A 26,752-nucleotide genomic window follows, 5' to 3' on the forward strand; every position below is an offset into this window, starting at 1 on the left:
GCCAGATTTTGCAATCTCAAAATAAAGAAATTGCATCCCAAAAAAGCTAAATTTGCCATATGTTTGTGACAGGCCCTGCATTGCACAGCATTGCAAAGCTGCAAGGAGGATTTTTTTATGCCAGAAAGAGTGCAGGTTTAAAATTTAAAGCTGCACTATCACTGTCACCACCACGCCATCATGCTTAACAGTGCCAAATCCAAGGTGCTAGAGAGAGCTGTAACATTAGCCAACTTGGCCCTCTTCCCAACTTACCGTAAGGTAAAGGAGTCTAAAGTAACAGTTTAACTCCAGCACCATATGTGTTATACTACTGATTATGTGTGATGGGTGCCAAAGGGGAGTGGGAACAAAAAGGAGGAGGACTTCTAGAAGAGGGGCAAGGGGAAGAGCAGGATGCTGGGGAGGGAGTTGTTCTCTAGGGGTGGTGGTGAGCAAAATGTAGGTACGACAGTGGGGAGTGTTTGGTTCAAAGACTGCCAAAGGAGGCCGGGATATTAACATATCTGTTTATTTCCAGTCTCCTGCAGTCTTTGTTTATGCTATTCTACTGGTTGCGGAGGAAGGCACTGCATATTCTACATGCAGCATGGAGAGAGTATAAAAACACCTCTCTCCTGCTTACCCTCCTTTTAGGGTGGCAGTGGATGGTCAATAAAAGGAAGTTTAAATAAAGGGTTTAATTACGATTTTTTAGGGACTTTTGTAAAAATTACAGCTTTTTTACAAAAGTCCAGATTTTGCAATTTTATTTGCAAATCGTAAAATCCTGGTGGCTGTGTAGTGGTTTCTTCTCTTCCTGGTAAAATGGCTTTGGTTTTCTTTGGTCTGAAACTTGTGCCATTTCCATTTCAGTTTTCAACTGACTTAATTCAGCTTGGGAAGTTTCCTAGTGAACCTTTTGTCGGGGAATTGAAGGCTGGAGTTAGAATGTCTTGATTGGAAGACTTATTTGAGTTAGAGGTTGTTGAGTAATGCTTCTGGTTCAGAAGTTTTGAGTTGATAACATGGCTCTTACAGTTCTGTACTTATATTTCTGAAATGTGCAATTGTAATGAGGTTTCTGATTCAATTGCTTGTTTTATTGGTTAGGTCATTGGGGATGAAAAAGTGATCAAGCACAGGCTACTGTTTCTGTGCTAACTTAGAGATTTCAAAGTTATATGTGAATACAAGGTCAAGCACATGTCCCATTCAGTGTATTGGACCTCTTACCTTCTGTAACTTCCTACCATATGTGCCCACTTCCCAGCGGGCATCTCAGACTGACACCTGCTAAGTTCAGGTGATAAATGAGAGCAGTAATCAACAGAGAATAAGGAATTCTATGCATAATTTGAATTGGAAAAACTAGGTCCATTAGGTAAATCACAATTCAGTGTTAGTTACCTTGCAATTAATTGGTAGTGTTGAGTTATGAGCATATGTCACCTGGGTTTATGGATGCGGAGTTTGTATACCCTATCATTACTATGCAACCACTGACTGGCCCCTACCGGACAACCTAAGCATTTGGGGGATACATAGGTTTCCAAAAACACTTACAGACACAAAGTTACCCATGCAAGCAACCCACATCCAGTGTGTTTCTCTCTCTCACTCCCTTCCACACAGAGTCTCACACAACACATATATAATTCAAACAACATACACATATGCAGACAGCACCCAAGCAGCCACACATGGAGAGACGCGAAATTAGCAGAAAACACTGGAAGAATTATGGGCTCATGTATGAAGAAGTGACATAATGCAGCACACATAGAAGGTGTGGCTTGAAAAATCTGACTTAGAGGTTTATGTCATGCATGTACCACATTGCGTGGTGCCGACGTAATACAACCCTATCATAAATAATCCATTTAGTTACTTGTGGTTTAACCAAGACTGCTGTTCCAGAATTTTTCATGTATTTGTCCTACTTTTGCCTCTAACATATTTTTCTTAATGCATTTATAGAAATGACTAATTAAAATATGTTCATTTGCAGGGAGCTATGATTTAAAAGATGGCTGTTTGACTTATAAGCACACCAAAGCAATGTAATGTTGAGGGATGAATCAGTGTATTGATATGCATTCTGATTTGCAAGGCAGTACTTGTTTTGTTGCAGTGGAACACAAAGAAAAATTGTAGATGCTATGTGAAAAATGTGTTGTGGAGAATAATCTTTATTCCTGAACCATAGACTCTCTCCCTCAAACAATCTACAGGCAAGCAATTGCACCCGATGTGCCACAAGCCAAATTAAATTACTATACTTTGGCTTTTAAATGCTCACAAGTAAACCTAGAAAATTATTTTATGGTTTTTCTCTGTGCTTCAAAGATAAGACAAACAACATAAACTAAAACATACACTGCCAGGCTTATGCTTAGATTTATTTTAAAGTAGACTTGCATTCATGGTTAAATCGTATTACCAGACCACTCACCTTGAACAGTTTAAAATATTTATTTAATTGTGTCCTTCTTTAAAACAGATCAGCCATGGAGCAGCACTTCCTGCTTTGAGTGACAAAACTCAATTTCCCTCTTTCCTCCGGACAGTAACCAGCATTGACATCCAGCCTCTGGCTCTAGTTCAGCTTATGATTCTATTTAGATGGACATGGATAGGGATTCTGATCTCCAACAATGAACTTTGTCTCCAAGGCAGTCAAATGCTGAAGCAAGAGGCAGAGAAAAGGCAGATCTGTGTTGAGTTTTTTGAGACTCTGCCAACAGATTCCAGCCGTGCATCCCTGGACCGTGTAATAGGGATCCTGCATCGATCCACAGCTTTTGTGGTTGTCTGCTATGCCTTTGAAGTACACATTGTCCCAGTGCTGAAAGAAATATCACTGCTGGGCTATATGGACAAAATGTGGATTAGCATTACAAGCTTGACACCTTCCTCAATGTTTACAACAAGGGAATTATGGGAAATGTTGAACGGCACATTGGGAATTGCGGTTTCGAACAAGGATATCCCTGGGTTTAAAGAATTCATATATGGACTCCATCCCTCTAGGACTTCTGGAGACATATTCCTAACAAGGTTTTGGGAACAGGTCTTCAACTGCTCCTGGGCTGGAGAGCTGAACAGAACAGATGCAGAAAATGTATCAAATGGACAGAAACTCTGCTCAGGAACTGAAAGCCTACAAAGTCTTGATGCATCAGTTTACAATGCTAGATTTACTCTTACTGCATACAACGCCATCTATGCTTTGGCACATGCCCTGGATGATCTGATTTCATGCAAACCTCTGGAAGGTCCCTTTGCCAACAGTTCATGTGCAGATCTTCAAAACCTACAACCTTGGCAGGTGAGGGCATTTTGTACTGTATGGATGGGATTTTGCTTTAGAGCACTGTTAAATTTGCCTATTTAAAGTATATTTATACTGGTTATTTATTTATTTGTTAGCACTGTTTAGTTTAGCACCAGTGACTTAAAATGTCCATAGTATCTTAACTTTAAAAGAAGATCATTTGGATCCATAAAATATGAAATATCTGCCCCATATTTGCTTTTACTCATGTTTTACACAAGCTCCCAAATGGATGTTGTCAGAAACCTTTTCAGAAGACCATAGGGCATGCAGGTGTTACTAGATTCAGCTGTGGTGGTTGAGGCCTTTCACTCCTGATGTCCTGAGACCCGGCCTACTGTGGATCCTGAGCAACTGGGACCCCTTCTGCGGAGAAGTGTGGCTCAGGGGTTAGAGGCAGCAGACCCGGAAGCTGAGATCGGTCCTGGACCAAGGTTCAATTCCCGCCTCGGCGGGTCTTGGGCTAAAAATTCCACAGACTCGATAATTCTCGCCCCGGTGCCTCCTCGACTCACGGGGTCACACTCTGCGACTCTGGGCAATAGCTTGCTTAATCTCCACAACGGCCCCTCGCGGCGGGATGCCTGACTTTCACCTTGTGGATACCCTGCTTTCTCACAGGGGAATACCAGGAAGGGTTCCCTAAGCAAGCGCCGGGAAACCCACTGCGGGTAGCTGTGCGCTATATAAGCTCAACTGCATTTACATTTACATTTACATTTACTTGACTCTTGGTGGTAGATATGGACGAACAGTCAAACGCTCCCTCAGGGGGAAGTGTGGATACACATTAGTGAACATGACTCATAACTCAAAGAGCGCACAGTGGTATTTATAATTCAATGTGCAGTAAAATACTTATTTTTTATTAAAAAAGGAGAATCATTTTCAAACACATTTAAAGGCAGGTTGTGACATTTATAGATAGCAATTAAGCATGGGCGTAAAATCCGTTCCGCTCGCGGATTTTGCGGATTTTCGGCAAATTCGCAATCGCGAATTTGTCGAAAATCCGTGAATTTGCTCGCGGCGGATTTTTTGCTTGGTGATACAATATTGCGGCGCGCGGCGTGGTGCATGGCGTTCACTTTCCGTCATTAAGCGTTTGCCGAGTTGTTTTTCTCGATCATATTTTGCGAGTGCTGCGCCATTTTGGATCTTGCTGCGGGATCCCGCAGGAGTTTGGCGCCCGCGAATACGTAATCGCGGCTTGCCACCTTGCACAGCACGCCTCGCGAGAGTTCGCAATTGCGAACATGTAGGTGCGGCGGACAGGAACAATCTCGCACTCGCGAAATAGATATTTTGCAATTCTGCACAAGAAATCCACCAGCAAACAGCATAAACCTTCAGAAAATGATGATTTGTATCAGAATCACTCCTCAGGTTGACATTTGCATGCACTTTGTTTTTGCAAGGAGTCCATTTTTGGGGGGGGAGGAAGGAAGTGCCCCACAGTCTCCAACTTCCTGTTCCTGTCCAGCAGGCTCCTCCCAGTGCTTTCTTCATGTGCTGGTCACTTTCATTTGGACCTTGACCTGGAAGGATTACTTTTTGTGGGTGCTGCTGGATATTTGGATTTGAGGCCTTTTTGACTTTCTTTGGATCACTTTTGGATTAGAAATCAACTTTCACAAGTAAGTTTGTTTGGGGCATTACAGTTGCTGCAACTTCAATTTTGGAACTTTTTCAGAACATTAAATAAAATATATTGTGGGCAGCCACAGTATCCTGTAGGACCAGGGTTGGTTATGGGTGCATGATGCAAATGTTTTGTTGAATTTAAAAACCATTGAGGCCATGGATGGGCTGGGATTGTGCTGATTTTTGTGGTTTTTGTCGTTTTTTGGGGGCTGCTGGTGGGGCCCTTTGCCCAGGGGTGGTGAGTGTTGCATGGGCCTAGTCTGTCTGTGGGGTGTCTTCTTGAATTTAAACATCATTGAGGCCATGGATGGGCTGGTATTGTGCTGATTTTTGTGGTTTTTGTCATTTTTTTGGGGCTGCTGGTGTGGTCTTTTGCCCAGGGGTAGTGGTGGTGCATGGACTGAGTGTGCCTGTGGGGTCTCACTCTCATTAATGTAAACATCCTGGATGGCATTGGATTGTGGTGATTTTTGGGTGTTTTTCGTTTTTTTTGGGGTGTACTATTGATGTGGACTGGCCATGTGGGTGGTGGCCATCTTGAGTGCTGGTACAGGCAACATGTGCTTGGGGTGCAAGGGGCCATTTTGAAGAGAGGCAGTGTCTGAGGCCTGCACTTATTTTGCCTACTTTTCATCCATTATGCCCAGGGGTAGTGAGTGGTGCATGGGCCTAGTCTTTCGGTGGGGTGTCTTCTTGAATTTAAACACCATTGAGGCCATGGATGGGCTGGGATTGTGCTGATTTTTGTGTTTTTTGTCGTTTTTTTGGGGCTGCTGGTGTGGCCTTTTGCCCAGGGGTAGTGGTGCATGGACTGAGTGTGCCTGTGGGGTCTCACTCTCTTTAATGTAAACATCCCGGATGGCCTTGGATTGTGGTGATTTTTGGGTGTTTTTCGGGTTTTTTGGGGTGTACTGTTGATGTGGACTGGCCATGTGGGTGGTGGTGGTGGCCATCTTGAGTGCTGGTACAGGCAACATGTGCTTGGGGTGCAAGGGGCCATTTTGAAGAGAGGCAGTGTCTGAGGCTTGCACTTATTTTGCCTACTTTTCATCCATTATGCCCAGGGGTAGTGAGTGGTGCATGGGCCTAGTCTTTCGGTGGGGTGTCTTCTTGAATTTAAACACCATTGAGGCCATGGATGGGCTGGGATTGTGCTGATTTTTGTGTTTTTTGTCGTTTTTTTGGGGCTGCTGGTGTGGCCTTTTGCCCAGGGGTAGTGGTGCATGGACTGAGTGTGCCTGTGGGGTCTCACTCTCTTTAATGTAAACATCCTGGATGGCATTGGATTGTGGTGATTTTTGGGTGTTTTTCGTTTTTTTGGGGTGTACTGTTGATGTGGACTGGCCATGTGGGTGGTGGTGGTGGCCATCTTGAGTGCTGGTACAGGCAACATGTGCTTGGGGTGCAAGGGGCCATTTTGAAGAGAGGCAGTGTCTGAGGCCTGCACTTATTTTGCCTACTTTTCATCCATTATGCCCAGGGGTAGTGAGTGGTGCATGGGCCTAGTCTTTCGGTGGGGTGTCTTCTTGAATTTAAACACCATTGAGGCCATGGATGGGCTGGGATTGTGCTGAATTTTGTGGTTTTTTGTCGTTTTTTGGGGCTGCTGGTGGGGCCCTTTGCTCAGGGGTGGTGAGTGTTGCATGGGCCTAGTCTTTCTGTGGGGTGTCTTCTTGAATTTAAACATCATTGAGGCCATGGGTGGGCTGGGATTGTGCTGATTTTTGTGTGATTTTCCATTTTTTGGGGTGTTCATGGTGACTGGCCATGTGGGTGGGGGCCATTTTGAGTGCTGCAACAGGCAGGCCCTGGCCATGTGCTGGGAGGCAGGCGGACATTTTGAATGCAGGCAGTGTTCTTAGGTCTGCAACCATTTTGCTTAGCTTTCAACCTTTATGCCCAGGGGTAGTGAGTGTTGCATGGGCCTAGTCTTTCTGTGGGGTGTCTTGAATGTAAACATCATGGATGGCATGGGATTGTGCTGATTTTTCTGTGTTTTTTGATTTTTTGGGGTGTATAACTGAACTGATGTTCCTCTGTCTTCCATTGCTTTTAGGTGCACAAGACTCAAGAGAACCACCAGTGCCAGGAAGAAGTCCTGCAGCGGTGTGTGTGTGCAGCATAACGTCACGCGACGTCACGTCTGGACACAGACAACTCTGCAACTCGTGCAACTGCTGCCTGCTGTTCTGACCTGCTCTGAAGAAGATGGCCCCAAAAAAAGTTACCCGTAGCTCCTCTAGCAAGAAAGTTGCCAGTAAGGAGCAGAAGAAGCAAGTTACCAAGGAGACTGGTGTGCCGGCCGCCCCTTTTTTTGGGAGTAAAAAAAAAAGTATGCCTGCAGCAGCAGCGGGATCTGCTGGGGACCAAGCTGGGAGCAGCACCCCCGCTCCATTGGGCTCAGTGCCACCACCACGCCAACTTAAGTCCAAGCCCTTCACTGCTGCAGAGGCACTTAGTCTAGTTGTTGAATCACCCTCGACCAGTGATGTTGGCTCATCGCAAGAAAGTAGCAGCAATGTCCATCAATCAACACAGGTTGTTGTAACTCATCTGACGAGTGTTGAACAACCACAGCCGCAACAAAAACCACATGTGCAAGTACAAGCCCAAGTACATGTGGAAGGAGAGGCAGCGCAAGGAGATGCGCAAGCAGAGGTGCATGGAGGGTCACAAGTGCCCACAATAGTTGTTCCTCCCGAAGTAGGGGCACATCAGGAAATCGACAATCAAGGTGAGGTATCATTTGAGGAAGCCACTCCTCCTGATGATCATTCATTGTCTTCCACACCCCTAGCAAGGAAGAGATCAAGGGTGGTGTCTACATCTTCTTGAAGCACACCTCCTTCTGATGATACGGATCAAAATTGGGAACCAGCACCACTGCCGTCTGAGAGTGAGGCACACCATGATCTGACAAAGGTAGTTAAGCGTAAAAGGAAGCTCGTCCAAAGTCTCAGAGTTATGGAGTGTGATGAGGCTCAACAAGAAGTGGCGGATACTGCTGCTGATGAAGACTCTAACAACGACGACCCAGTCATCATAAAGGTCACTGCAGCCCCAGCGGGCATGCAGCAAACAGACATTTTGACCCTAGCCCGAAGAGCTGCTGAGCGTGATGATGATGATGTTGTCGACGAGGAGGCAGTGGAAACACCACAATCATTTGAGTTAAGTAGTACACCAACTAGTACCGCTTCCATATTTCTTTCTCGCAAGAAGGGACCTCCATCCACCTCGACCTTAATTAGTGGCGGTAAAAGTGCACAACGTACTAAAGTTCGGCAATCCACATCCTCCACTTCATCTGGCATTAGCAGCATGACCACCACCACCAGTATCGACGGCTCCTCCGGCCCCCACAGACAATTCAAGTCCCCTGTTTGGGACTTCTTTACTGTTTGCCCAAAAAGGGAAAAGTTCGCCATTTGTAAGCTTGCAGTTAGTCATGGTAAGTTTGGTACCAACTATGGTACCGGAGGCCAGAGAGGTCATCTTAGGAGACAGCACGCTGTCAATGGTTTGCGCACCTGAAGGAGATCAAGGAAGCCCGAATTGGAAGTCAAGAAAACGTTGATGTTTCATCTGATGATGACGAGGAGGAAGAAGACGTGTCAAACACTTCACTTACACCCAGTACCCCTGTCAGCAGCACACCCCATGTGAGGCACACTAAGAGTGTTGGAGCGAGTGAGACACCAATGCGAAAAAGTTCACCAGCGAGCATAATTGGGTCAACGAAGTCATTATCATCCCGTAAATGCTTGGTCCAGGGCAACATTAGAACCGTGTTTTGTTCAGACGCGCCATATGAACGCAACCACCCACTGACGCGTCTGTATAACACTAAGCTGGCTAAAATGCTAGCTCTGGACCTTCCCCCCTTTTTCTTTTGTAGAAGCGGTAGGTTTTCTAGAATTAGTGGCAGCGCTCTGCCCTAAATGGAAGGTTCCTAGCCGGTTCTATTTTGCCCGAGTTGCTGTTCCAGCACTACATGAACATGTGCTGGAGGTGATTGGGGCAGCTTTGCAGAAGAGTGCTGTTCACACTATACATCTGACAACAGACATGTGGACCAGTGGCGCAGGCGCTGATTACATGTGCATCACTGCACACTGGGTCTCTTTTTCAGGGGTTAAAGCAAAGCTAAAGGCAGGTGTTGACCCGGACCAAGTTTTTAAAGCTGCTCGGAAACATGCAACACTAGCCATGTTTGGCTTGGAGAAACGTCACACAGCACGAAACATTTTGGACGAGTTTAACAAAAAGGTCTTTCACTGGCTGTCCCCAAAAAAACGCCAGATTGGTTATGTTTCCACGGATAATGGCGCCAATGTAGTTAAGGCCATGGCGCTGGGTGACTATTTCAGAGTGCCGTGTTTGGCGCACTGTATCAACCTGGTAGTTAAAAAATTCTTGAGTGATAAAGACAGTCCAGCGTGCGAGGTAATGGCCACCTGCCCAAAAATGTGCAACCATTTCAGCCATTCTTTTAAGGCCTGGAAGCATCTGAGGAGCCTGCTACATCAACGTCGAATGCCAGTGAAAGCACTCATCCAGGAGGTGTCAACACGTTGGAACTCAACCTTCTACATGCTTGAGCGTCTGTATGAGCAGTATACGGTACTCGATCACTATTTCTTAAAACAGGGTACAGCTCAGAAGGACCTGAGGATGGATGCGGCGCAATGGGACATAGTTAAAAGCATGACAGAAATGCTTCGTCCTTTTGAGGTCTTCACGCGTGCAGTCAGCAAGGAGGACTGTAATTTGGGAAAAGCTATCCCATTGTTGTGCATGCTGGAGCACCAACTGAAGGCGGTGTCTTCTGAGTTAGAAAAATATGAAAAAAACAAAGACCCTTTTGTTTTGTCGGAGAAATTATTAGAGCGCCTACGTGGTAATGAACGTCTTAAAATGATCAACTCAGAACAGCATTACATTTGTGCTACTATTCTGGATCCACGCTACAAAAAGGCGCTGGCAGGCCAAGCATTCTTTCCTTTTGCTGATGAAGATGTTAAAAAGTACAAACTTTGGCTAGCCAGGTCAGCCAAGAGGTTTGAAAAAGAACGGCAGGATATTGAAGGAGAAGGCAGTACATCAGCATCAGCATCAGCAGGCCATCCCCAGTCAAAAGAATCCACTTCTGCACCTGTGGCTGTGGCACAAGTGACCTCTCAGCCGTTAAAAACACCGGCAACCGGATCATCTGCACCACACACAAGAGTAACATTGGCTGCTGAAGAGGATTGGCTATCTTGGCTTGGGTATGGTTCTCGAAAAAAGGTCACAGGCACAGCAAAAAGTAAGCAAAGTGGAGGAACCATTGAGGACCTTGAGTCGATGGTGCAGGACTATCTGAATGACTCAACAGAGGTCTTTCTTAATGATGAGCCATTGGAGTATTGGCATGGGAAAAAACAATTGTGGCCACAGCTCTCCAACCTGGCTATAAACTACTTGTCTTGCCCACTCGCAAGTGTGTCTTCTGAACGTGTTTTCAGTGCTGCTGGTGGCATTGTAACTCCCAAACGGAGCCGCCTCTCGCCCAAAAATGTGGAGAGGTTAACAATGATAAAGATGAATCAGCACCTCATACCACCAGATTACAAAGTACGAGAAACCACGCCGCATGAAGACGAGGAGGACAGCAACGTAGATGAGGGAATTTGTTCTCTGTTCGGTGACACTGACCGCATCCTGCCTGAATTCGCAGAGTATGATGACGAACTCTTATTCTTATTCCCTGACACCGAGCCCTGAAAATGAGACAATGAATCAATAACTTTCTTTTTCGTCCTTATTCATTTTTATTCCTGTGTGTCTGTCTTTCTTTGTTTTGCACAGTTAATTTAATTCAAACTTTAATCACCTAATCACAAAAACAAGCCCATCAGCAGAACTGTCTTCACTTGTTTGCTTATTGATTTGAAGGTGCCGCAGTCTACATTCCTCAGGTTCACAAGTTCAGAAGAACATGCTCCTCTATCCTCCTCCTCCAGACTCCTATTTCCCTCAAAGCAGAGGGCTGGATTACGCCCAATGAAGAAAGACTCAGCACTTGTGGGGGTGTTCTACTTCTTTGCGGGTGAGTTGAGGGCTCTGGGCCCATTGCTGTGAAGCTCTAATAACGGATCAAAGTGGTTTGGACCAAATATGAGGCGGAAATTTCTTGCCGTTTTTGCTGACTTGCTTGCCTTTGAGGTGCTCTTTGGCGGGGTTCCGGGTGTTTGTGGGTGAGTTTTGGGTTCTGGGAGCACTGCTGCGACAGTCTAATCTTGATTGCATTTGCTTTTCAGGAAATCCGTGGTGGAAAACAGGAGTTATGATGATGACCTAGCTGCACAGCGCGTTTGGACCGAAGGCCGAGCGATATTGTAAGTATGAGATTTTGCTTTTTGGCTGTTTGGGGGTGTTGACGTTGTCGTGCTTTTTTGCGGGTGGGTTGGCGGGTCTTGGGGCATTCCTGGGAAGGTCTAATACCGGATAGAAGTGGTTTGGACAAAATCCATGCAGAATTTTTTTTTGCTATTTCTGACATCTTGCTCAATGTAGCGTTTTCGGGGGCCTGTTTGGGGTGCTTCCTTGTGTTTGTGGGTGGGTTTCGGGGTCCCTGTCGGAGCACTGCTGCGACAGTCTAATCTTGATTGCATTTTCTTTTCAGGAAATCCGTGGTGGAAAACAGGAGTTATGATTATGATGACCTAGCTGCACAGCGCGTTTGGACCGAAGGCCGAGAGATATTGTAAGTATGAGATTTTGCTTTTTGGCTGTTTGGGGGTGTTGTCGTGCTTTTTTGCGGGTGGGTTGGCGGGTCTTGGGGCATTCCTGGGAAGGTCTAATTTTGTTCTAAAACACAGTTTACAGTACACCTAGCTTGAGGGGAAAGATCCGCTAAATTAATTTGGCTATACTTATTTATCCTTCAAAAGGTGACTCAGACAGACTACGCACTTTCCAAAATATTGTACTGTCTATTACGAAAATCAAAGTGTGACTAATTGGACAACACAGCGTACATACCTTATATTTATTTATCAGTGGTATTGTAATAGCACTTACTGTTTTCCGTTCAATAATTACAGGCCGGGTTTCAGTCTGTGCAATGGGGAAAAAAGATGGAGTCAGGCTTCACATTAACGAGCCGCAATTCAACATCCACCAGGCAGGCAGTGGACAGGGTGTCTTCTGTCAGTGGTCACCAACATTGATGGACGAAGCGTCAGCTAGAATGGAGGAGTGCCGCTAATAAGAGGAATTGTTTGCTGCATGCAACTTACTTACCAAATTCAACAGGGCAACTCCAACAACAACATACAGATACAGTATCCATTGTTTTCTTCTATGAGTGTGACTGCATTTCTTGGATCTCTCTCTGCTTCTAAATTGATCCCTACAGCCATTCTATAGGTTTTACTTCGGCTAATTTTTAAACCTAATGTAATGTAAGAAGTGTTTCTCTGAGTGCAGAGATAGGCTAGTGAAAACGCTGCAGCCCTGTACTGTCACATTCTAGTACTACTTACTTTTCAGTAACAATGCATGCAGTAGGGCATGCACTTCCTTTATGTCACTTGAAAGATTTGTGGTTAGCTTTGTACCCAAAGATTTCTTTATCTTCAATTATTGTTTGTCCATGCTGTGCTTTTTTTTCTTCTCTCAACAAAACCTACCCAAAAAGAACCCCCCATTCCCATCCATTTTCCAAACCCTAACCCTCTTCCCCCGGGCTGTGTGGTTTTGCTTGATGTGTGACTAAATGACATCAATAATTCCACACACTTGCTGGGGAGGATAAGGTCATAGCAACAGGCTGGTGAAGGAATCCGAGGATATATTCTAGACTTACTCAGCTTCAGTACTATTTCTTGTAGTAGTAGGAGCCAATGTCAAATAAATTCAACGCAAGTACTAGTTATACTTGCAATACTTTACCATTTGTTAGGCTACATTGTGGCACTGTTCTAGTGTACTGTCACCTGCTATATTCTCTATCGTACCGTAACCGTTGTAATGCTACAGTAAGGACAAACCAGGTTTCATTTTCTTTTTTTTCACAGGCATGCAACTGCCACTGTGTCACACCACTAGTACCACCGCAATGAGGACATTTCATCTGCCCAGGATTGCCAACCTTAATCCCCATTTCCCGTGGAGCCAGCCCTGGGCCTAGCCCTACTTTCAAACACAAATTCCAGGTAAGATAAGCGTTTGGTGGGAGGTAGTATAATGGAGTATTAGGACTAGACGAGAGATTGACTGTAGTACTACTAAAGTCCTAGGACTCTTCAGGAAAACAAACTTACTGTTAAACCCCCACCCACCAGACTCAAAAGCAGTAAAAAACAGGTATGGTCAGATAAAGTTTAAAAAATTATATTTATGTAGCCCTAACAAAATAATCTCCCTCAAGACCCTCCCTAACCCCAACGATTGTCTTTCAAAAGTCCCAAAAAGAACCCAACTCCCAAATCCCACCCCCCAAAAGTCTCTAAAAAAAGGGCAAGGGACACTACACTACGGGAGGGTGCTGTTGAATTTAGCGGCCAGGGCATCATACTCCTTGCGGAGGGTGGCATGGTCGAAGCGGAGGACCTCCTGCTCCAGGTAGGACACTCTGAGTCCAAAGCGGCGCTGGCGTGCCTTGCAACTCCTGTGGGGGGCAGCTGGTGTCTTTGCTGTTTGGCGGTGGCGGTTGGCTTTGGTAGCCCGGCTCCGTACCGCTGGAGCACTGCGCTGGCTGGCAGCCCGTGGGGGCACGGAGGAGGATGCAGCTGTCCCAGTGAAGGATGTTGTGGTTCCACCGGTTAACTGCGTGTCCTCCTCCTCCAGGGCCACCAGCCGCCGATATTCGGCGACAGTGGCATCCAGCCTCCGTTGCCGGGCCATTCGAGCCTGCTCCCTCCGTGATGGTCGATTTGATTTGGAAGGAGCAACTATATGAAGAAAGAAAGACATAGTCTGTAACCAATGCTCCTTAACATTAATAACACAAAGTGATTGAGCAGAAAGTTGTGTCACAGTACAAGTAGCAAATTGAAAGCACAGTACATAACTATTGAGGACAGTATCTATCTAACCTCCCACTTCTTCATCCTTGCTCTAACATTAGTGGGAGTTTAAGGAACAAATTCTACGACCACTATGGACTTCCATTACAGTCGACTATGACAGTACACCAGTCTTATTCTTCTTCTTCTCTCTTGTTTAGGAAAATTGATACGTTATCTTATGCAAGCCGGCATAATGCCAGCGCAGTGAACTCGCACCCGAGAAAAACAGACGCACACTATGATGAGTGGGACAGACTTGCGTTACTGTACCGGTCCAGTACATGCAGGTGGTGAAGCTCTTACTTTTCTATTACGGGTGGCACTGAGAATACTCTGTTACAAGGGCTACTGCTTAATTAATTTAGCTTTCACCCTACAGTGCAAATGAGTACTAGAAAAGGAAAATGAAGAAGCTAAATAATTTGATTATCTATCACTTCACATGGGATGTATTTGATGACATATGGGATGACTTTAGGTGCTTTGCTTATTATTGAGTGAACAGTGATACACCCACACATGAATGACGTACTACTACTAAACTAAAGTTATTAAGAGAGGTACGGAGTGTCCACCGTAATAACCGGATATATGCTGTGCTTGCAGTTGCAATACAAACTACTGCTACTATTCATGGTAGTTTTTGGAAAAATTTACAACTTCTTTTCCTTGCCTTCCCTACACTGGAACGGACGTGCGGGTGCGTTGTTACATGCTCTTCAAGGTAACACTTAGTTCATCCAGTGACCATCTACTCTCTCTAGATACACATATGCTATCTAAGAGTCAGATAATACCATGCTCCAGGCATCCATCCGTTCAAAGTATATGCACACATACAGTTTCTGTTTCACCCACCCAGGCTGTTCTCCTTCCACCCATCCTTGCTTCATCATTGACCCAGCCATGCACCATACCATATTCTTTCCTTCCCAGCCACCTCGGGGACCAAGCAAACACATATCATTCTTCTTTGCCAGCCATCATAAAATTTCTCGTCCTTTCACACTTACTTACACCCTTCTTTCGCTTTTCGTTCATCACTTCCATCCAGTTCATCTAAGATCTTATTGGGATTCTTCTCACCAAAAACTTCACAGCTAAGTCGAAGTACATTTAGAGGAGGCTACTACCTGGTTGATTTATAATACACCCGTGCAGAAAGCACACTATGCAGTCTTCAATCTCAATAAGTAAGGAATATATAGCTTACCTCTTCCCGCCACCACCGTGTGAACCCTCACAGGAACGTCCGGCACTTGCACCGCATCCTCCCCAGAGTCCTCGTCCAACACCACCACCTCCGCGCTGGCCCCGCCACCAGATGTTACACCTACAAAGTACATTTAAGAATGTTAGAATACACCACTCACTAGTATATAATATTTGGTCTAGGAGGAATAAAGAAATGTTAAAAAAACGAAAGACAATGTAATAATTTGTAACTGTCTACTCTAAAGTAAAAATGTCCCTTTTTCCAGGGAAAGCTGTTGTCTTGCTGCACTTTTTAGCACAACTGATGAATGCTTGCTTTAGTTGCTTTTTATTTTTAACACACACCACTTTTTCTCCTAACAGAAGCTTGACTTCTAAGAACACGATCAGGGTCAAGCTCAAGTTCAAACCAGGTGAGAGCTCAGCTCGACCACAAGAAATGTGTCCAATTAATCGTTAGCACTAAGCACTTTTCCATTTTCAGTTAAACGTTTACTTTTATGACAAAGTTGATTTTCATAAATGTGTTTACTTTTAATAAAGCTTTTAAACTTAAATAGACTCTGTGGTTTTTGGTCCTCCAGACTACAGTGGATGAGCTAAAGGTTTTGGAATTTTTGCAAGCATGAGTGCCTCTGACACTTCTTGACTCTGACTCCGTACTCTTGTCCTGCGTTGGATAATCTAATCATCATTGGGGATCAATCATCGGTGACTTTGGGAGCTAAATGACTCTGCCACACTATCTAGTCAGTAAGGAGATTGGGGGTTCTTCAAAGTCTGATATCACTGAGGTATGTGGAAAGAAAGTCTACCTGCGCCTATTTTAATTGATAAACAATGCACTATTTAGTGTTCATAGTTCGGTTTGTGCAGATTTGTCCCTGCAACAGTAGTAGAATGGATTGTCCTCCTATCCAAACCAAAAGTAAAGTAGTATGTTATTCTTTCTTGGTGGTCATTCACCTTTTTATTGTTGGCAATTGTCAAAGCATAAACATTTAGAAGACTTGAAAAGACATTATGGACAATCCCAGAGGACTGCACTCAGTGCATAGAGCTATTGCTGACTAGAATGGGAGTCCAATGGAATTGCCAAATGGGCAATCTTAGTTAGCTACACAGACAGACTAATAAGAATAATCTAGTAATACCACAGGGAGTCATAGTCGAGGCAGGATAAGATTTTAGATCCAGTCTACAAGAAGATCAAAGACGATTTAGAAAAAATCGAATGAGGAACGCTAGGAAAAAATAGGTACTCTATATTAAAATTAAAACTTACTGGGGCCAGCAAAGGAGCCCTCGCCTGCCCGATCCTGGCCTGCATCTACCTGAATAGCACCCTCCTCCTCCTCCTGTGTCCTCTTGCCCCTGGGGGAAGCTGATGTACAACATGAAAGAAAGAAAGACCAGAAAACATGGATGATATTTGTCAACCAAATCAAACATTTCAAAAGAACAATAACAAAATATTTTGGCGAAATAGCAAATAGATAGACAACTATTCCACGGGATATATTGACCAATCTCATGTGGTATACTACTACGTTATTCGTATTGCCTGATTTGCGGACCGTTGACTTTGAAAGTTCCTATGTAACTCACTAAACAGACTACTAAAAAGGTTTGCCTAGGCCTGGCAGGCAGCAGTCCGTCAGGAGGCCATCAGGGGGCGTTCCGGCGCAAGGGAGGGCGTTCCTGCGCAGGAACAAATCCTAAAAGTGGCTGAGGGAAATCTACAAGATGTCAATCAGTCACTTTTAGGACAATGATGCGTGACTGAAACCCTGCGCCTGCTTGAAGCCGACGTACGGCTTGATGCAGCATTGGGGAGATAGGGCACCCCAGAGCATTGCTGGAGCTGCGCCATCGTTGGCACGCAACTCCAGCAATGCGCCGCCTTTACGGCACAGATGCGTAAGGCTTCTGTGACGTTTTGGGCCCATGGGTGGTGGTGGTGGCATGGCGCACAATTACTGCCGCATCCCTGCTGCTTTGCAGGGATGCGCCGGTAATTGAAAATATGACCCTTAGTGTCTAGCATTACGCAGTTCTTTACACTACACTCATACATAATTTATCAGGCCAATGAAATGAAGACAAAATACAAAAGAAATAGGCATAGTAGCAAGGCTACTGAGAAGGAGAGCAGTGCACCTGAAATGCATAGAAGATTTTGAAATATAATTTACCTACAATGTAATCGGCAGCATTATTGCTCTTGGTAAAGAACAAAGATTTGCAAATAACAGAGCCAGATAAAGCAGAGTAGTGATGAAATAGCTAGAAATAGCTACTACTACTCACCAAGCCCGGGGACCTCTACGCCGAGCACGTCCAGCAAGTCGCGTTCCCGGTCCATGACATCCGTCCAGCGGTGGGTGGCCTGGTTATAAGTGCGCCGGACCCCAGAGAGTTTAAACATGGCCCAGCACACCTTCTCCCACCGCTTCCGGCGCTCCCGGATGCCGTAGCCGGTTGCGATCTTGCCGCCTCCCAGGATGGTCTTGGGGAGGCGGTGCTGGACGTGGAATATTAGTGCGGCCACCTCCTCCGCACTAAAAATCTCCCGGGCTGTCACTGTCTCCCCCCTCAAACGCCCGCACGGGAGCCTAGCACGGGGCGCGGGACCCTTCCCCTTCTCCGGATGCTTCCCGGCTCCCTTTACCATGGTCTGGGCAGAAATGAAGTTAAATAATAAAGAAGAAATAGAATAGGGAAGAAGAAAAGAAAAGAGTTTAAAAAAGTAGTTTAAATTAACAAAAAGTAGCAGAAAACACAAAAATATAGAGCTAGAAAAATAGAGGGATAGATAATAAGTAAAATAGCTCAAAAAAACTTCAAACAAGCAAAGGATGGCAGAGATTCAGAGAGGATACAAAAAGCATGCCCAGAACCATAGCAATGAATGAGAAACAAGATGGCCGCGCCCGTTCACGACCGCATGGGTAAGTTCGCGCGAGATTTTCCTCGCGATCACGCGCGAAGATGTACTAGCGAGCCGCACACTTTGCGAGATTACACATAGCGGGCGGAAACGGAATTACGTCACGCAAACAAGATGGCCGCGCCCGTGTACGACCGCTAGGGTAACTTGGCAAAAGTATTGCTACAAGCGCCTTGCGAACACGCACAAAATCACGCGAACATACACGCCGCAAAAAAAAAAAATAGTGTATTGGCACGAATTCGCGGCTTCCGAAATCGATCTCGCACGGATTCCAGCCCCGCAAATCGCGCGAAATTGCAGAAAAACGATTTTTGCAAAACTGAAAGCAATCAGCAGGTGCAAAAGTTCAAACTTAACATTAGTAACCATTCACTCTAGTGCTTCCTGAGGGGCCCCTCCAGAGTTCAGTTGCCTATTTGCAACTATTCTATGACCCTGCTATGACCCAAACAGCAGGCTCATAGAATAGCTACAAGTAGAACATAAAGGTCATGTGAAAAAAAATTTCACTGCAACAGAAAGCAAATTACAGATAAGGAAGGAAGCAGGTGCCAGCCAGACTGGAAGTTTCAAAATTACTGACACATTAATCAACCCCAAATTAATTCATGGCAGTTGAAGAAGGGCAGGTGTGCTTGCTTTCACTGCAACAGAAAGCAAATTACAGATAAGGAAGGAAGCAGGTGCCAGCCAGACTGGAAGTTTCAAAATCACTGACACATTAATCAACCACAAATTAATTCATGGCAGTTGAAGCAGGGCAGGTGTCCTTGCTTTTTTTCACCCCCATAATCTACAGTGATAAACAAACCTAATGGGTGGCAGTGAGGATGTACCAGAGGGTGGCATGGGTGTACCAGAGGGTGACAGTGGTGAAACAGAGGGTGCTGTGAACCTGTGATGATAAACCAGACGTAGAAACAACATAGTCGCGGCCGTTGCGAGCCGACAAGTAAGTTCGCAATTGCGGACTGGTCCACAAATCCTCGCGAACGCTCGCGAACACAAAAAACACAAAAATCCGCAAATCCGCGAGAGTTCGCGGATTTTGCGGATTGCGAATCCGTAAATACGCAAATTCGCGTACGCGAGATCCGCTAGATCCGCCCATGCTTAATAGCAATATATATTTCCCCATTGAGGTTGGGGCCCTAGTGTTTTTCTGTTAAACCTGTCCCACCTTTTAATCAGAAAGTGGTTGGGGTTATGTGGGTGCCCTGTCCGCAGGAACTGAGGTTTTCCTGGGCTCCTCCACAGTAAGTTCTGTGCTCCCCAACAGAAGGATTCTGATGCTCCCCATCTGGGTCCCAATGAGGAGGTGAGATGTCCACAGCATCCTCACTCAGTCCACTGGGTCAGGTCAATTGCAGTCCTGGATGCTCCTTATGACGTACAGGTCATCAAGGCTTCACAGTTCTCAGGATTGGTCCTGATCCTCTCAGCACCAATATTTCCAGAATCCTCTCCTGACAAACAGGGTTGCTGCACCACTGCATCCCTAGGATTTGCCTTCACCGCATGGCAGTCTGTACCCCAGCAGCCCTTTATGGCACATGGGGCCACCCCAAAGGTGGTGCACCAGCCTTGCTCTCACCTCAAGGTACACTTTCCATGGCTATCTTCACTGTGGCCCTCTCCTGGCATATGTGCATGTGAATCTGAAAACAGGCAATGACCCAATTTGGTGCAGCACCTATGTCCTCACACCTTGCACTGGGAGTCCATTAGACAGTGTGCCCCACTGGACATTGCTCCCTCAAATTCTCTCCTCTTCTTCAAAGGGCACACTGGTCTTGGTAAGCAAGCAGGCGCTGGTGGTCCAGGCTCCAGAGCAGGTGGTCTTGGAGACCCTCGATTATGTCCCCTTCCCCAGCAGGGGGACTAGTGGACCTTGGCCCCTCAGTCCTGGTCATAGTCAGAAGTCTTGTAGAGCTTCCTCTCCTCACCCAGCCCATTTGGCTGCTTGGTAGATGGCCATTTTTTAGGTCTCAACCTCCCCCTCTTATAGTTCATTTTCAGGCACTGAATGAGATTTAGGGTCTGGGTTGTTGATGTTTTATGTTGAGGTTCTGCTTCTGTTTAAGTATATACCTCTCCTCTCCCTCTTTCTCTTGAAAGGCTATCTGTCACAGGAGGAGAGACTCTGAAGCTGAGCGCGAGCTAGGCGCTGAAAGTGAGAGGTGATTTGTGCAAGCTGGCAGCAGCTGGGTGACCTGTAAGAGACATCTCCGCTCCAACTCCTTGCTCCAACTCTGTGTCCCTCGAGTTAGGCGTGCCCGGATGGGGGGCAGGACCTTCTCAGCCAGCGTGACGAAGCTCTGGAACACTCTACCGCTGGTTATACAGTTGGCACCATCTGAAGCCACTTTCAGGAAGCTACTGAAAACGTGGCTCTTTGAGTAATGAGCGTCCTTCCTTCTGCCTCATCAGGCGTTTGCTTGCACTTGCTCACTTAGCGCTGGGACACCTCTACTGAGGTAACTGTACGCGCTTTATAAAACTCTGTACTATTATTATAGTCCCACAACACACTCCATGGGAGTGAATAAAGGTTACTCCTAGCTGTCTAAGATAAATGCATCAAAAGGTTAATCCCGGACTACCAGCCCTACTCTTTATGATTTTCTTGTCAGCCTCATCTCCTGCCTGTGATGTGAATGCAAGAACACACACGTGAAGGGAGTCTCTTTACCCCTTCTCCAGTTTGTCCCACCATGCTCACAGAAATGTAACAATACTGAAATCAGTCTGGGGGAAATCCTCTACCTCTTTATGTCTTCACCAGGCTGCCCTGGGCTTCCAAAATAGAGCTTAGGGTCCTTCATGTAATGTACCTGTAGGACATTGGGTTACTAGTTGAAGTTGTATAACCTTACGCAAACAGAAACCACAATTTCTGTCAGGGTGAAACAGAATCAAACCCCAAATTAACCTGTGCTAAATCCTCCGGTAGCTTGTCAGGCTTAACTTTGAGGCATTGTGCAAAGAATTTATGCAGCACTTCAAACAGTAATAAAGTGAAAACAGCACACAAGAAAACCCCCACGCAATTTAAATGAAAAGAGTAAAATGTAAGTTATCGGAGACCAAATCAACAAAACTCCCATCAGTAGAACCAGAGATATACAAAATTACATTTTTAAGTAAAAAAAGAGCCAACAGTGGTTATCTGTTTACATTTGACTGGGACAAAGTTACAAGTTCAGGCAAATCACAATAGAGTGATGGATGGCTATAGCGACAAGCTAGGCCAGCTGAACAAAGTACTGTAAGTCTCGGAGTGTTGCGATATCCTGTAACAAGGATGTGTAGAGCAGCGGCAGTTCTGAGGAAGTGTGGGGCTGAAATGCAGATTAATGCATTGTCATTGAGGATGCCGTCAATGACAGGCTTGTGATGTTAAGTCTTGCATCAAGGTTGCATTGTGCACCGGCAGTTCTGAAGAAGCTACAGGGGTGTGATGCAAAGTCCTGTGTCATAGTTGAGTATGCCGTTGACAAGGGGCTTGGAATGTGAAGGCCTGCATTGGGATGCGGATGGGCAGTGGCGGGTATGGGGACTTTGCGGGCTGAGGTACGGCTGTGGCGATGCCTTGTGCTGCGGTGCTCCCAAGGCATCTGCGATAAGATGCATTGCACTGAGGTGGTTTTGCTTGGAGTACACCAGCTGGGCAGACAGAGCACCTTCAGGCCCACTTCCAAGGATCTGGGACTGGGGGTAGTTCTCAAAGCAGGTAAAGTGCAGCTGCTGGGTTCAAGGTGGTTGGAGCCTTTTCTGTCCCTGAGGCTCTGATCAGAAGGCCAGTCGACTAGCCCTTGGAGTCACTCTGGTGATCCTTGGCTCAAGATGCAAGTCTAGTCTCTCTCACTCAGGTAGCAGAGCAGCAGAATAGCAGTCCTTCATTCAGAGTGTCACAGAAATCTTGGGTTTTCCACAGGTCCAGAGGTGTACTGAAGGGTTGGGTCTAAGGGCCCAAAATGCATACCTGTTGCAAGCTTTGAAGTAGGAAATAGAAGTGGAGGCTTCCACCCCCAGAGGTGATTGGAATTTTTCCCATCCCTGCCTAGGCTCCAGCATGTCTGGGTTCACAAAAGTAAATAAACAACAAGAATCCACCAAATTGGGCACTGTGTTCCCTACAATGGAGGGGAGCACAAAATGTGGGGAGTACAAAGTCTTTGTAAAATACCCCTCACACACCAAAAGGACCCTTGGTGTCATGCTTCAGCATTGGGGTCTTCGCACCCCTCTACGGGATGTGGCGTGCTACGACCTACGACTACGCGGGAGCACAATCTCGTGTAGACTATGCGTAGTGTGTGTGAGGGTTCGGTGTGAGTATGTGGTGAGGTAAAATAGTGTTAGTGAGTGATTTATTAAAAAGGTACCTGGCTCGTAGGGTGAATCAGAACTACTTTAATGAGCCCCCGAGCTGGTACTGTTAAAAAAGGGTGCAGGTTGAGGTGATTATGTGATATTAAGCACATCACCTCTTGGGTGCATCAACATGTTTCGGGGTAGGACCCCTTCTTCAGGACAGGGTGCACCACACCCCACCTTACTCACGTTTTTCTAAGTAATAAATGATTTTTACGTCAAAGTGAAAGTGTAGTGCTGTAATATGCTTACACAGTTCATATAGTTCTTTGCTAATATGCAATAAACCTGTAATGGAAAAACGAAAAGAAAACGAAAAAACCACATTATAGTATACCACTTCTTGTTTTGTACATGGTGCAGTGACCTGTACCAAATATAGGTGGTGAAAGGTCACTAGACATGAATTCATGTCATGCTACTGGTGCGGGTGACCCTGTAAAAAAAGGGTTAAATACATTACAAACACACACATAACATAAAGCAAACACTCTAGAATTGTACATTCCTTCTGCCCAGTGGTTGTCAAAATTCCAGGTCAGAATTCGTTGCGGGAGGTGAAATAAATGAGAATAAATAGACATACTTGGAGTTCAATAGTACAATGCATCATGAGCCTCCGAACGCTGGGGGAGAAATTGGGTCCAATGGCCCTTAGAAGTAGGTAGTAATAATGGAACTGCATTTATAGGTACTTACTTCGTATTGGTTTTAAGAGCTTGTATTGTTTCAGAAACTCTGTTTTTACTCACGGGTTACTGCACTGGTAACGTCCTACTGCCCCCGAACGCGTCTCGGCAGTGAATGTGGTAGTGCCTCTTCGGGGTAGTATTTATAGTCATCTCTGGTTTCATTAGCTTTAGTTAATTGGTAATTAGTTCAACGGAAACACCTAATATGGGTTTTCCGCCTTGGCCCGTTCACCTTGTGCGCTCACTGATGTTAGATCTATGTGCGACGGGCACCGTTGCGCTGTTACTAGTCATTCGCGCATGCTCAGGTGAGCTGGGCTACCCCGCATGCGCGAGTGGGAGACATCACTCCCTTGTGTAGAATTCAGCGTTTTTGTGAGTTAACGGAAACACCTTATATGGGTTTTCGCCTTGAAGAAAAAGGACCCGTTCATATTGTGAGCTCACTGGTTTTAGGATCAATGTGCGCGGTGCACCGTTGCGCAGTTACTAGTCGTTCACGCATGAGCGGGTGGGCATGGCCACTCCGCATGCGCGAGTGGGACACACCACTTCTTAGTGTAGAATTCAGCATTTACCTCGCGCAATATTAAGCAATGGTCATGCGACCAAATGAAGCATGAAAATAGAGGTTTTTCATAATTATGATGATATAAAACATTAAAAGGTCTTATTTGTAAGCGTGTCTTTGTATTCCTTCCTTTTCATATAGATGGTGTGGTAAGTCCACATTAACATTCATAATAAAGGGGTGTCTGCGTATTCCCTCGCATTCTTAGTTAGATCAAGATGCTCATAAATGTCTGCGGCATCATGTGTAATAGGTGAGTCAATATCAGTCACTCTGGTACCTAGAGGCTCACAGTTGTGAGGACATGAGAAGAACCCCATCTTCCTAGTGGGAAACTGTGGTTTTAAATCTCAATACTCATTCAAGTAATTTGCCCCCACGGTATCTCATTGTTAAGGCCGTCGATATGTGTCCCGCGGCGCAAAACCCAACGTTGTTCCTTCTGGAACAAGCCGTTTTCTGTTGGTAACTGTTCAATTATTGTCCATTTGATATCGTTGACACAGTGTTCAGATTCCAAAAAATGTCTGGCCATTTTGGTGGTGCTTTTTTACATCTGACGTTGCTCTTATGCTCATTCATACGTATTTTCACTGCTCTAGTTGTCATCCCTACATATTCCAATGTACAGGGGCATGGAATCATATAGACTACATTTTTGCTGTTGCAGGTCGTAAGACTTCTTTGTTCCCACGTGGTGCCATTTCTGAAGGTTAGTTGTTTGCTCTTTGTAGCATGACATGAATTCATGTCTAGTGACCTTTCACCACCTATATTTGTTACAGGTCACTGCACCATGTACAAAACAAGAAGTGGTATACTACAATATGTTTTTTTCGTTTTCTTTTCCTTTTTCCATTACAGGTTTATTGCATATTAGCAAAGAACTATATGAACTGTGTAGGCATATTATAGCACTACACTTTCACTTTGACGTAAAAATCATTTTTTACTTAGACACACGTGAGTAAGGTGGGGTGTGGTGCACCCTGTCCTGAAGAAGGGGTCCTACCCCGAAACATGTTGACGCACCCAAGAGGTGATGTGCTTAATATCACATAATCACCTCAACCTGCACCCTTTTTTAACAGTACCAGCCCTGGGGCTCATTAAAGTAGTTCTGATTCACCCCACGAGCCAGGTACCTTTTTAATAAATCACTCACTAACACTATTTTACCTCACCACATACTCACACCGAACCCTCACACACACTAAGCATAGTCTACACGAGATAGTGCTCCCGCTTAGTCGTAGGTCGTAGCACGCCGCATCCCATAGAGGGGTGCGAAGACCCCAATGATGAAGCATGACACCAAGGGTCCTTTTGATGTGTGAGGGGTATTTTACAAACACTTTGTGCTCCCCACATTTTGTGCTCCCCTCCATTGTAGGGAACACAGTGCCCAATTTGGTGGATTCTTGTTGTTTATTTACATTACCTGGGAGAAGGAATCCACCCCCTTGCTCTCTCTCCCCCATTTGTTAATTATGGGTTCACAAAAGGCCAGTGTCAAACTCTTTGTGAAAGTACTCCAGCAGAACCTGTGTGATGTGCAAGTGTGGTAGGTGACACCTCCCTCCACCAATAAGTCAGAGACGGCCCATGGGATATGTGAATGTGATATAAAAATGGCTCCTGCATTCCCAAAAACCGGTTTATGTGTACTACTATGGAATCCTGACTCGAGGGGACGTGACACTTTTAAGCCATTTTTAAATCACATTCACATATCCCCATGTCTACTCACTACACATAGGCACACTCACATAAAAACATCAAGCTTCACAACGGCAAAACCTAGAAGGCCTCCGGCAAAGAGCCTCCCTACGTGGCCCATTGGGTACTGCAGTGCCAGTACTACAAGGAGCTGCCCGATGATGAAGCACGACACCCATCGGTGTGTGAGGGGCCTTGATCCTTATTGTAGCTATCCCTGGACAAACACTCACTACCTTGTCCTGTCTAGCACCTTCTTATAACAGCCATGTCTCACAGAGGTAGGCCTTGCAATAGTGAAAAAGAAATTTTAATTTTACACAACCAGGACATGTAAAAGCTAAAAGCACATGTCCAATTTTTAAATACATTGTACCCTGCCCTATAAGCTACTTAGGGCCTACCCTAGGGATGAATTGTTTGTTTTTAAAATAAAGGTTTAAGTCTGGCAAAAAGTTTACTGTGCCAGATCAAAATGGCAGTTTAAGACACATACACCTTTTGCAAGGCCTAAACCTTCCTTTTTAAAACATATAAGACACACCTAAGGTAGGTCTTACAGGCTCATAATATTTATAAATTAGGACAGAGACGTGTTCATAGGTGTACATGTTCTGGCAGTGTAAAAGCTCCTAAAGTGTTTTTTCACTATTTTAAGTTCATCTTTCCCCTGACTAATACTGGGTTACCTTATTACATTTAAAAAGTGTTAACTTTGAATGGGTAGGAGATAGAGATATACCATTTGCACTCAAATGAATTGTAATTTAAAATCTTCTTTAATGGTTAAGTCAGATTTTAGGTCACAATTCTGAAAATACCACTTTTTTAAAGTTGAAATTTTCTTGTCCCAACCATTTGTGCCTTCAGCCAGTGTTCTGGGCCACATGACTGTGCATAACTTTGCAGCTGGGGTTTGTGTATTGATTCCATCCAGTAACCCAGAAGGGCTTACAGTGTGGACAGGATGGGCCATCCTGGCATCATGACTTGGGAGGAGCTGTACTCAGCCCCATGTACACTTCATAGGGCTTTGCCTCATGCACTCATAAAGGAACCTGACACCAGGCCTGCCTTGCCTTTTGCCACCCTGAGGCAGTTTGGAGCCTTGACAAGGAAAGTGGAAGACCTGTCCAGAACTAGATGTGGAAGAAGAACAGGGAGTCCCCGTACACAAAGATTTGCACAAGGTATAACTGTTGGACCTCC

The 26,752-nt window shown here is 45.3% G+C and overlaps 1 protein-coding gene across 1 annotated transcript in view; it reads left to right on the forward strand.

Moving 5' to 3' along the window:
* LOC144783924 (extracellular calcium-sensing receptor-like) overlaps nucleotides 1–26,752 on the forward strand; it is a 135,973-nt gene that overhangs the window by 26,375 nt on the left and 82,846 nt on the right. The window contains exon 2 of the mRNA XM_078662659.1: nucleotides 2,483–3,310. Within this exon, the coding sequence (XP_078518785.1) occupies nucleotides 2,483–3,310 (828 nt within the window). The remainder of the gene's footprint in view (nucleotides 1–2,482; nucleotides 3,311–26,752) is intronic.

The sequence above is a fragment of the Lissotriton helveticus genome, chromosome 10, assembly GCF_964261635.1.
Source record: "Lissotriton helveticus chromosome 10, aLisHel1.1, whole genome shotgun sequence".
Lineage (NCBI taxonomy): Eukaryota > Metazoa > Chordata > Amphibia > Caudata > Salamandridae > Lissotriton > Lissotriton helveticus.